Source organism: Erinaceus europaeus, chromosome 3 (genome assembly GCF_950295315.1).
Source record: "Erinaceus europaeus chromosome 3, mEriEur2.1, whole genome shotgun sequence".
Lineage (NCBI taxonomy): Eukaryota > Metazoa > Chordata > Mammalia > Eulipotyphla > Erinaceidae > Erinaceus > Erinaceus europaeus.
In genome coordinates, this window is record NC_080164.1 from 5,611,235 (window position 1) to 5,624,343 (window position 13,109).

General features: G+C 45.2%; 1 protein-coding gene across 2 annotated transcripts in view; it reads right to left on the reverse strand.

Annotated features, from left to right (window-relative positions):
• Window positions 1–1,825: 1,825 nt before the first annotated feature.
• Window positions 1,826–13,109, reverse strand: part of CYRIA (CYFIP related Rac1 interactor A) — a 40,438-nt gene continuing 29,154 nt past the window's right edge. For both annotated transcript variants that reach the window (XM_060186581.1, XM_060186582.1), the window contains 3 exons: window positions 11,764–11,890; window positions 7,963–8,033; window positions 1,826–4,951 (listed from right to left, as the gene is read on the reverse strand). In XM_060186581.1, coding sequence (XP_060042564.1) covers window positions 4,888–4,951; window positions 7,963–8,033; window positions 11,764–11,890 — 262 coding nt within the window. In that variant the 3' untranslated portion in view covers window positions 1,826–4,887. The remainder of the gene's footprint in view (window positions 4,952–7,962; window positions 8,034–11,763; window positions 11,891–13,109) is intronic.

Below are 13,109 nucleotides of genomic sequence, written 5' to 3' on the forward strand. Positions count from 1 at the left end.
CCGGACTTTCCTGGACAGACGACCCCACCAATGTGTCCTGGAGCTCTGCTTTCCCCAGAGCCCCGCCCTACTAGGGAAAGAGAGAGACAGGCTGGGAGTATGAATCCACCTGTCAATGCCCATGTTCAGCAGGGAAGCAATTACAGAAGCCAGACCTTCCACCTTCTGCATCCCACAATGACCCTGGGTCCATACTCCCAGAGGGGTAAAGAATAGGAAAGCTATCAGGGGAGGGGATGGGATACGGAGTTTTGGTGGTGGGAACTGTGTAGAGTTAGTTGTACCCCTATTATCCTATGGTTTTGTCAATACCCATTTTATAAATTAAAAAAAAAGATAGATATATGAATACATACTGTCAGTATTTGTCAAGTTTCATGGGTGCGAATGGCTGAATTCTTCTCCCTCCTTCCAAAAGAACTCTAAGCAAGCATCAGCATTGATTTTCTGTATTAAAGGTATTCAGTTCCTTTAACCATTTTTAAAGTTTTGCAGTTTTTTTTTTTGCTATTATCTTTATTTACTTACTGAATAGAAAGGACTGAACTTGAGAGTGAAGGGGGTGAAGCTTTCCCCCTGCAGGTGAGGATCGGGGGCTTGAACCCAGATCCTTGTGCATTGTAACGTATGTTCAACCAGGTGTGCCACCTGCTGGCCCTGTAACTAGTTGCCACTCACACAAATACTCTGCTCCTACTGTTTGTGTCGCTGTGACAGAACCCACGTTTTCACTCTTTCTATTCTGAATAGAAACACAGAGACACAGAGAGAGGCAATGACATCACAGCACTGTTCCACCATGCACGGGGGTCTCTGCCACTACCGTGGTGTCTCCATGCCATTCCAGGGTTCAAACCTAGGGCCTTGCATGAGGCCATATGTGCACCTTACTGGGTGAGCTGTCTCCTGTTACATTTAATTAGGGACAGGCTAATTGTTCTCATTTCCTTTCTCCCCCTCTGCTCACTTCCTTCTTTCTCCCTTTATAATGTCTATAAGCCCATTTGCCTAAACCCTCTCTCTCTCTCTCTTTTTTTTCTCTCTCTCCCTCCTATTCAATTCCCTTTGACTTCCAAATAGTCCCAAATATTGTGGAAACATTTGACTCTTGTATAGGACCTTGTGAAATGTTTCTCTTGGGGACACTGACATTTTACAGATGTAGGTCTTAGCGGACTAACTTAGAAGGTTTCGGGCTTAAAAGTGGTATTCCAAAGCGGCTTCACCTTCAACAACTAAAAGAGGTGTTCTGGAGAGCAGCTTGCCTGGGAAAGTGTATTAGTCTGGAATTTGTTAATTTTGTCAAATTCACATAGTGGCACTGCACTCAAGTGATAGAATACAGGATTATTTAGGAGGGTTTCTCTGCATCACTGGACAAATAGGTCTCAGGTTCTGTAGATGTCAACCATGTTTGAATTTTATGGCTTTGTTTAATAACAGTGTATTTGCTGAAATGAATACAATAGAACAAGCACCAGGAATAGTGCATTGTATTTCACGTTGTATCTAAAAAAGGGAGTGATTTTTTTTTTTTTTTTATTAAAGAAAGGATTAATCAACAAAACCATAGGGTAGGAGGGGTACAACTCCACACAATTCCCACCGCCCAATCTCCATATCCCACCCCCTCCCCCGATAGCTTTCCCATTCTCTATCCCTTTGGGAGCATGGACCCAGGGTCATTGTGGGTTTACAAAGGTGAGGGCGTAGAGACTGATTTCTGATTCCCAAAGTAGAAAGTAAGCAAATATCGCCCCTCAGCAAGCACTTGTCCATGTGCTTACCAATGGCTCAGCCTTGAACATTAAACAAGAGACATGTATCTTTAAATATATGTACCAAACTTTAATTTTCATTTCACACTCAAAACTTCTGTACAAAAGGAGGCAAAGCAAGCAAAAAAAAAAAAAAAAATGACTTCAGCAAACAATGTGTGACAACTTTAAAACAGTATTGGATTTGCAGTAGCCTTTAGAAATGGAGGGAAAGTGGATTCCAGAGGAATTTTTTAAATATTATTATTACCAATTGGAAATCTTCATAGCTGTGCAGGCTACAAGATTAAATGAGGTCTCTGAATTCTACTGCACAACTAGACCCTAACATTAAGTCTTCCACTTTTGAAGAGTCATGAAATTATTTTTACTTGAATGTGGTGATACCAAAAAATTTAAAAACTAAACACCTCAAATTATCATTAGTATCTTTATAGAATGGTGATGATTAGGATAAAGTGTTGATGGTGCAGGGTATTAACAGATAACTAAAAACATAACATCCAAGACTTTCTTTTCTGGCTGCTGCTGAAGACTCCAGCCCAGAAGGGTTACTACAGTGCAAAACATTCATTGCCACTGATTTATACTAGTGATTCCCAGCAGCGCAGGAGACAGTGCTGAGAATGCAGTTACAACGCTAAAGTCCAGTGCATCTAAGCAGTGTGATTTGCCCCCTAATAAATAAATGAGCAATGGAAGACACTTTATTTGAAGCCTAGGAGACATCACATAGGAAATAGAGTTAACATTGACCCGGATACAGTTGCTAGCACTTCCCCCTAAAGCACCCAAGAGTCTTGGACACATGTGCATGCAACACACACACACACACGCACACGCGCGCGCACACACACACACTCTGGTTTAAACCAGACTTCTGATGCCCAGTCTGTTAAAAGAATTTGTCTCCCACAACAGCTCTGGCGTGAACCCACGGTCCTTTACCAGTGAGTGATCACAGACAATCAGCTAACCTTGACCTCCAGAGAATCAGAGGCAACGGTTCAGGGCTCGGGCATCTTTTAAGAGTCCATGGATTGGCCTGGCCTTGAAACCTTGTGTTCTGGCTAAATAGAGGCAGGCTGGCTGCCTCTCTCATCTGTTTGGTCCCATGGGATTGAAATTCCAGAGAAAAAACAATAAAGGTACTTACTCTGAAAATCCTCTCCTTCCCCCAGGACTTATCCCCATTGCCCTGGTGAAGAAGATAACTGAACTAAATGACCATAAGCACTGAGTGAGAGCCCCTATTTGTAATCTTAAGTTGTTGCCCGAGAAGAACAGGAGGGTGCCCGTAGAAGGGTGTCCCTTCAGCTTTATGTGGAATGGAGTTAGTCACCCAGTGTTCCCCCTTTCCTGAAACCCTACCAGGTTTTACAGTCCTTGGGTCTGAAAGGTCTTACAAGTCACCGAGTGCATTTCTGTCCTGATAGGAGAATGCCATCCAAGCAGCTGTGCTTTCAGCTCTAAACTCTAAGGAAAAAGGTCCTTCCTCTCCTCGTTCCCTGTCATTTAGATAAAGTCCAGGGAATCTGTTCTTGTCACTTAACTGGATTTCTTTGTTAAAGATAAAAGAAAAGCATCTCCCCCCCCCCTTTTTTTTTTTTTTGAGGATTTCAGGGAATCCCAGCCAGCTATGGAGATCTGGAGAGCAAAAGGATGTGACAGCTCACTCCTTGTGAATGACACCAAGTCCTGATACAACCAGACCCAACTAGAATTATCACTCACCAGCGAACTCTTTCCTTCTATCAGAAACAGGCGTGTGCCTGTACAGGCCAGAATGCGCATAGATGCATAGGCCACGTTGTCTAAGTTTTTTCACTGAAGATCAGAAAAGAGGATTCCCAGTCTCCCATTCTGGGCTCCATCCTGCAGACAGAATGCCTCAAAGTCATGTCAGGCCATTAGTCATTAACACAAGTAGAGTCTGCTTCCTAGGGGAGACTGTGAGAGTAGTCACTAGGTCGGCTCATTGACTTCTAGGGTTCTTAGAGGATGTCTGTTTTAATGCCCATTTTCAGATGAGGGTACACTTAGGAGAACTTCCCACGACCACTGTAAATTCAGAACTAAATTTAGACCAAAACTTTGCACACTTTAGCAAGTCAGTAGTGCAATCAAAGAGAAGCTTCCTTTAAAATATCAAGTAACTGGAAGATGTAGCTAATTTCCTCTCCAAATACTTGCAGTTTCTAGTAAATAACAGTGTCCTGTTTCCACGTGATGGCCCACAGAAGACCGGACTCTGAGTGTCAGCAAGTCCACTCACAATTTCAAAGTCAGAGTTCCCCCTCCCCACCCTTGTAGACACAGGGCTGAGGCAGACAGACTGCTGCTCCATTGTCTGAAAGCCTCTTTTCCACACCTGTCCCCTCCCCAGCTCCATCAACCCAGCTAGCATGTCTATCTAATCTCACTTCTCTCCCACTAACACGGTTCAAACACAGGGGATTCCCCTCTTGCAAAACCAGAAGGGCATATTACAGGGACAAAAGATTGCGTCATAGGGGAATAAATATGCTGAGAAATGATACCTATGTAAATTCAACATGGAAAAGACTCCCTGTGTTTTTTTGCAGTCTGAGGAATTTGAACCCAAAGCACTTGGGTGTGCGTCTGTCTATCTCTGCAATGCAGTCTTCTCCCAGGAACTCCTCTCTCTGTGTCAGGAGAACATCTGTGTATTTGATAGCTGTGTTTTCATAGGAAGTCAAATGCTTTGTGTTTCTGTAACTAAACATCCCAGAGAGGTTACACATCTAGAATTAAAATACTACCACAAACGATTAGGAATTTCTGATGGTTACTGGTGTGGTTAGGGGACTCCAGTAGCAAAAAAAAAAAAAAAAAAAAAATCAAAGTCTGCAAAGTGTGCTTTTGGAAAGGGGGAGGGTGTTTTAGATATCCAAAGGTAAGGCTCTCAAGTCAATCTCTGCTCTGCTGGGTTGAGTCAGTTAGGATACAAATTAAGGTCCATACAGTTCAGTGACAAGAAGGAAACGGTTATGTAAATACACAAGTATTAACATCAATCTGTATTAAATTATGTAAACATATACATCTTCTGAGGTCAGTACACAGATCCTCTTCTTTGAACCGCTCCCTACTGGAGCATTGCTCGAATCTGTTTGGAAGTTGATTCGTCATTCAAATGCTTCGTAGTGAACCTGGAGTCAGAGAGACAGGATGATGGTCATTGTAGCTTGCCAACCCACCCTTTGGTGAGAGAACTAAAATGGATATTTATCAATCAAACCCAGACCGTGAGTCACACTTGCATGCACTGAACATTCTCAGACATTTTCCATTTGAATGTTCCTGCCAAAGGAATGTTATTAAATAGGTAGATCTTTTCCCTAATCAAATAATTACACAGATGAGCTATAAGCAACCTCATTTCCCGAGGAGACAGACCTCACGGGATTAAGCGTGGAATCTTGATCGGTTTAGATTATCCCTGCTGTGCCACAAATTCCAAAGCAGAGACATGCCTAGCAATACTGCTCAAAGCTGAAAGCTCTGGTGGCTCTCTCTTTGCATGGTATAATGTTGATTTTCTTTTTCTTTTGTATTTTTTTTTAATTTACTCCCTTTTGTTGCCCTTGCCGTTTTACTGTTGTAGTCATCGTTGATGTCGTCATTGTTGGATAGGACAGAGAGAAATGGAGAGAGGAGGGGAAGACAGAGAGGGGGAGAGAAAGACAGACACCTGCAGACCTGCTCCACCGCCTGTGAGGCGACTCCCCTGCAGGTGGGGAGCCGGGATCCTTATGCTGGTCCTTGCGCTTTATAATGTTGATTTTCATGGCTGCCACAAGGGGGCAGAAATGAGGGGGGAAAAATGGTGTCTGCAGGCTGTATCCTCCCATGGAGAAGGTGGAGAGAGAATTGATGAAATGGCTGGAGAAGGAAATAACTTGCAACCAAAGCAGGGGTCATGTTCAAAGGCGCACCACTGGAAGCCTCCTTTTCCCCCCACCTCATTCTTTGCTGGAGTTGTGACCACCTCCACTTTATAGACGTGGAAACCACATTCCCAGAGTTCCAAGAGTCATGTCAGATCACAGTTTTGACCGTGTGTGACTTGTGAATAGTTTGTGGCTGCTGATTTGATCCCCGGTCTGGCTACCTTCATAGCCTGTGCCTGTCCCTCTTATCACAGTGCCAACCTGAGGTACACAAGCCAGCACACACGGGACTCGTGATCTGGCATAGCCTCCTGCTCTCAAATTCTTGCTTGATTGAATGAGGAGGCTGGAATTCCATATAATAATGAAGAAGAAGGAGGAGGAGGAGGAGGAGGAGGAGGAGGAGAAGAAAATAGGGGCCAGATGGTGGCACACCTGGTTGAGCGCATGTATTACAACGTGCAAGGGCCCAGGTTCGAACCCCAGGTCCCCACCTGCAGGGGGAAAGCTTTGTGAGTGGTGAAGCAGGGCTGTCGGTGTCTCTCTGTCTCTCTCCCTCTCTATCACCACCTTCCCTCTTGATTTCTGGCTATCTCTATCCAATAAATAAAGACAATAAAATATTTTTTAAAAATAATAAAATTTTTTAAAAATCAGAAGTTAACATCTACTCACTTGCTTAGAAAATTAGCCTTCTGTGAAATGGGCATAGGTGGCCCAAACCTTGGTTTTCCTGCCATATATGAAAGTTCTTCTACATGTGTTACACCCGTCTCTGCAGACGGATGACTTAGCAATGCCACATACAGCATCGGCGTCAGCACGCAACCTCTTTCACGCCTGGATCTGTTTCTTCACTTGGGGGTGGGGAGGACAAGACTAGCTTTGCCTTTCTGAATTGTGACACTTAAATGAGACGTGAGAGGGAGGAGGTCCAAAGCATTACTGGTCTACATAATCAGCTACTGACCCGTTCCACTTAGACTTGCCAAACGTTCACTGCACACACAGCCATCAAGTGACCGACGGCTGTCGACAGGGGCTAAGACAGCAAGGGCCATACATGTTCCAGATTGCAATCCATTACGGGGAGGATTTATACAGCAGGATGATGCCACCAGTTCCTATAGATGTGGCACAGTGAAAACCGAAGAATCCCTTCCTGAAAGTGGACTGAGGACCTGTGTCCGTGGGGAAAACAGAAGCACTTGGGCACTGAGCATGGGCTGTGTGTGACCAGCTGTGAGAGGCACTGCTGCCTGAGACTTGGGTATCCAGACAGGAGGAAGGCAGGGTTCTCAGTTCTGGGAGCAGCACCTGAGTTACGCTGGAGCTTCAGGACAAAGGGACGGGGAGTCGGGCGGTGGCGCAGTGGGTTAAGCGCATGTGGCGCAAAGCGCAAGGACCGGCGTAAGGATCCTGGTTCGAGCCCCTGGCTCCCCACCTGCAGGGGAGTCACTTCAAAGGCGGTGAAGCATGTCTGCAGGTGTCTGTCTTTCTCTATCTTCCCCTCCTCTCTCCCACTTCTCTCTGTCCTATCCAACAACAACAATAATAACTACAACAATAAAAAAAACAGCAAGGACAACAAAAGGGAATAAATAAATGAATAAATACAGAACGAAGGAATGGGTACAAAAATGGATGTTTTCCTCCCTCCCCTTACCTCCCAGGAACTCGAATTTATTTGGTCTAGCTTAGAACCAGGGCAGGAGTGTTTTCAAGAGGTAGCCAAGTAGTGTGTGTGTGTGTGTGTGTGTGTGTTTGTGTGTGTGTGGCGGAGTCTTTTCAAGAGGTAGCCAAGTAGTGTGTGTGTGTGTGTGTGTGTGTGTGTGTGTGTGTGTGTGTGTGTGTGTGGCGGGGAAAGGGGCAATTCAGGGAGATCCAACAGAGAACGAGGAAGTAAGACCCAGGCAGCTTCTTTGGATGAGCCCCAATTAACCACAAAGCAATACGGCAGTCAGGATTATTGAGGCCCGTCACCCGCGGGGCCATGCAGATCCCGAGATTTGGGTCTTAGCTCGGCCGTCTGCTGTGTGTTCCCTCACGTGTTATCTGAGTTCTCTGAATCTCAGAGGCTTCCACCCATAGAAATCAGCTGGTAAAAGCAGTGCTAGCCTCGATGGGGTAACAGGAAGAATGAATGTGTCAAGATACACAAAGGCCACACCTGGGTTCTGACCATTGGCTTTCCAAACCGCATCTACACCTGCAATCACTCTGAAAGGTTTCCACCAAGGTGGGGTGTCTCTTGAGGGGGCGAGGCTCACCTGAGGGCGTTCAGCAGCCCCTCCACACTGTCAGGGGCCTGTTCTTTCAACACCTTTATGCAGCCTTTCATCTAGTGAGAGAAAGCACAATGTTTTGTTAACATTCTAGTAATTCTGCCCTTAGTAACATTTGCCTATAATATCTCATTTTTTCTTGGAAATGATCAACAGACCTTTCTACTCCCTCAGCTTATGAGTTGGTCCTTGGGCTTTTAGAAGGTTTTTCATATTCCACTGCACCTGAACCCATCCTGTGTCTGGCATGTGAAGACAAGGATTTAAGGCTGTGATATTCTTATCTTGTACTCCAGAGGCAAGGCAAGCCTGGCCTCTCATCAGTGCTCAGTGAGTTCCACACCGGATGGTGTCCTGTCATTCCTCTGTCACAATTCTTCTTCACCTGTTTGGCTCCCAAGCCTTTCATAATACTTTCAGGGTTCAGCTGGACTCCCGAAGCCTCTTCTGACCTCACCTCACTACCTTCACCAGGTAGAAGTAGTGTCCATCATCTCTTTGTATTTCCAACGGTCCTTTGGCATTTGTCAGAGAAACGTGAAGTGGCATCACCCACATGCAACCCAGCAAAGGTTGGTACGAGTGAGCTACATAGAAGCAGGAAGCCGGGGTATCAGCCATGCTTGTTTGTTTGGTGTCTGCATTAGTCAAGGCAACGTTCTAGGGTGTGTGTGTGTGTGCGCGCGCGCGCGCGCGCGTGCACGCACGCTTCAAGATAAATTTACTCAGAATTTGGGAAATCTATGACAACCTTTACAGAAAATAAAAATTATATGGCACATATTTTGGGATATTTCTGCGGTAAAAGAAGAGTTTGCAATGAACATGATCACTGAGTTTAAACTCATATTTGTTTGGTATATACAGGGGCTCTTTCTCCACCCTGCTAGAGAAAAATAAACAGGCTGCATCGAACTGCCTACACCCATGCCCAGCAAAAAAGCATTTACAGAAGCCAGACCTTCCACCTTCTGTATCCCATAAAGAATGTTGGTCTTTACTCCCACAGGGGGAGAAATGAAAGGGGAAGATGACCAGATATATACAATAGTCAAGCCATATCTGTGATCTTGCGAGAACTACTGCAGTTTCCAGTGGAGGGAATGAGGTCACAGAACTCTGGTGGTGGGAAAGGCTACCTTCTAGCTTTGTAAATCAATATTAAGTCAAAAAGGGGGGGCTCTCTTAGTGGTTATTCCCTGTGAAAATATTACTGGTATGTTGAAGGTCTTCTTCTAAAGGCCTGCTGTATCCTGGCAGACTGCCTAAGGACTTCCTGGGGGTAATGGTCACTTATTGGCACATCAAGAAGCAATGCCATGGCCAACCAGAGATGTTTCGCTTACAGATTAGGAAGAGGTTACAATAAACACCTCCACAGACACGCCAGCCCAGATCCACTGGCTTCCAAGGACTGGTCCATGTCCCGGGAAACAGATTTCATCTCTCATGCATCAGAAACTCATGGTCTGGTGGGAGATGAGAGACAAGTAGCTCATTGTCATTGTATGATAAGTGTTCTTGTAAAGCATCCTTATGGAAGAATGGGAACTTCCACTTGGCTGGGAGAATGCTGGTCTGGTCTTTGGGAGTTTCTGGCTCTATGCCAGGTTGATTAAAACGTGGGGTGTGAACAGCAAGATGCAGTCACGCGTATTCAAGGCTAGAACCAGTATGGGTTTCAAAGTAACTTCTGGAATTGGGGGATTTTTTTTTAACTTATTATTTTGGATAGAGAGGAGTTGAGAGGGGATGGGGGACAGAGAGGGAGAGAGACAGACACTTGAAGCCCTGTTTCACTGCTTGTGGAGCTTCCCTCCCTGAATTTGGGGACCGGGGGCTTGAACCTAGGTCCTTGCACACTGTAACATGTGTGTGTTTAACTAGGTGTACCACCACCTGACCCTCAGACTTTAGAGCTTTTCTTAGAGGTCCTGGGCAATTGTTAAGCAATCGAGAAACATTACTGACGTGTACAAACATCAGAAGGATGGAACTGTGCAGATGCCAGCGGCATCTGGAGACAAGAGGACTCATTTGGAAACCGCTCTATAGGACCTGGTGATTGATAAGAGAGTCAAGAGGGATGAAGACCATTCCTAGGTATTAAAGGAGAAATCCAGGTTTATAAACTAGAGACTAGGTTGGAGGGTAGTGAGACAAGAACGCAGGAGGAGGGAGAATGTTTGTGAAAAATTCCACTTGACTAGGGCTTGGTATGTTTCATGTGTCCAGAGGAAATGGGGGTCTAGAATTTGGGTAAAGTCTTGGCTAGGCATTAGGGTTAAGGAGTAACACCTTCTTAGATCATTCCCTGTGGCTCTAGGGAAATCACTGAAATCACATCTCATTTCAGCCTGTCTTTCCTGCTCCCAACAGTGAAGTCTAGTCTATAAAGGATGCTTCACCCCTGATCTGTGTGGCTTTGGCTGGTGATATATTTACTCCACCTGGAGTCGCCTTCTTTCTCTCAGCTCATTTTTTTTTTTTTTTTGCCTCCGGGGTTATTGCTGAGGCTTGGTGCCTGCACTATGAATCCACTGCTCCTGGAGGCCATTTTTCCCATTTTGTTGTCCTTGTTGTTGTGCTTATTGTAGTTGTTATTGTTGCCATAGCTGCTGTTGTTGTTGGATAGGACAGAGAGAAATGGAGAGAGGTGAGGAAGACAGAGAGGAGGAGAGAAAGACATCTGCAGACCTGCTTCACCAACTGCAAAGCAACCTCCTACAGGTGGGGAGTCGGGGGGCTCGAACCGGGATCCTTTAGCTGACCCTTGCACTTCGCACTATGTGCCCTTAACCCACTGTGCTACCGCTGACTCCTTCTCTCAGTTCATTTAAGACACTTGAAGTCCTGCCCATTTTTCAAGGTCTCATCTCACCCTGAATCACTAGACAGAGTGACTCTCTCCCCCTGCTAGGCTTTTAGACACAACCAACTAATGATCTTACATCCTATGGAGTGCCCTTTCAGAGCTCAATGTAACGGATGCCTGTTTCAGAGGCTCACAAGTAAAAACTTGTTTTGTCACAGCTGATGCTGATACCCAAAGGATTTGTGTACTTATTTAAGTATTTCAGTTATTTGTAATGAGAGAGAGAGAGAGAGAGATACAAAGAGAAGGATAGAGAGAAACCAGAGTGCTGCTCAGCTCTGGCTTATGGCAGGGCTGGAGATTGAACCTGGGACCTCAGAGGTGCAGGCATGAAAGTCTTTTGCAGAACCATTATGCTGTCTCTCTGGCCCACCCTAAGGATTTATAAGCCAAGTGTATTGTAAGTCCTGGCTGACAAGCAGACCGACATGGGAGAGAATAACTATTACGTAACTAAAGAAAATGCTACATTTTGAGTGTGGTACATCCAAAACTTTCTTAGAGTTACAGGCCAACTTATGTACGGACAAATCTTTGTCAACAAAACCCACAGGCATAGACTTCATAAGGTTTGGTGTCGCTACAGCTAACATTACACTGTGTTTGTGTAACCTTAACAGACTCTACAAAGTGTAAAGTTTACCACTGGGTGAACTGAAAAAAAAAAACAAAAAAACCCTCAGGCAGCCAGTCAGTCAAAAAGCTACAGAGATGTACAGCTGTGTCCCTGCTCTGCTTCTCAGGAGGGATGTTGTGTTGACAACAAGAGTGGATTTGCTGCCAGGAGGTCAGCTGCCTTGATGGAGCAAGTGTACCTGGGAGCAGTCACTCTCACTGAGGGACAGGAGTGAGAAGGGGAGAAGCGTAGCCCTTTCCGTAATAGTGGCCTGCCCGCCCCTGACCATTCTTACATCAATCTTGGAAGTCTTGCAGAAAGCTCCCACGGGGTGGACGTGGTCATAGAGGATGATGACGCCCACCATGACCCTCATGCAGAACATGAGTGTCTCCTCACTCGTAAACCTACTCCTGTACTCCCTGGAAGAGAGGAGAGACGGCCCTGCTGTTAGTTCCCGGTGAGAACACATGTAACATGCATTTTCTGACCCCACAGCTGGCTACTTCACACTCGTCCAATCCTCTCCTGAGACAAGTCCCAGACACGCAACAGCCAGGTCAATATGCTCTTAGAGAAACCCATGATGATAACTCGCCTTTAATCTGTCCAACCAGTAATTTAGTGTGAAAATCACGTAAATTAGAGAGCAGTCAATTCCCTTCTCTCCCGCCCTCTGGGGGGGATTGCTCCCCCACCCATCAATCTTGAATATTTTATAGCAGGTCCCTCAGGCTGCCTAAGATTATAGAGAATAATGACTTCATTATGGAGGAGAAGAATCAGGCTCATTTCCACAGAACAGCTATCCTGTCTCTGGTCATGGTAACTTCCCTTTGCTAAGAAACAGGCTACATATTGAATTAGATGAGCCATGATACCCCGAAGAAATTACACACCATTCATCGGCCAGAGAGTATTTGTGGAGCTTACATCTTATGCACTTACCTTGACAGGCTCCCTAATGAGTCAGATAATTTGAGCCAATTCTTGAGGTGTTCTTAGCACCTATTTTATTATGACTTGGACCCTCAATGAAGACAATCTCTATTTCTGCCTTGGAGTAGATAGGAACTTTCATCTGTGTGTAGTGTTTGAAAGCGGTGATATCACATATTTGAACAGAACATCAAATTTCATTAGGCGGAATAGGGAGATAGCATACTGGTTATGCAAAAGACTTTTATGCCTGAGGCTCAGAGGTCTCAGGTTCAATCCCTAGCACCATTATTAGCGAGAGCTGAGCAAGGCTCTGGTAAGAAAATAAGAATAATGTAAAAACAAACAACAAAACGGAAGCGTCCGTCAAGTTTCGTAAGATGCTCTCAGTCATCTCACATAACCTGCAAGGCAGGTGGCATGGTGAAACTTCATCAGAGGCAGAAGCCAGGCCTCATATCTACACACATATACACACATAGACAAGACAAAGGTGTAAATGCAGCCTTGGACTCTCAGTGTTGATTGCCTTGTGATCCTGAAGGTTTTTTTTTTTTTTTTTTTTTTCCCTCCAGGGTTATTGCTGGGCTCGGTGCCTGCACCATGAATCCACCGCTCCTGGAGGCCATTTTTCCCCTTTTTGTTGCCCTAGTTGTTGCAGCCTCGTTGCTGTTATTATTGCCATTGTTGACGTTGCTTTGT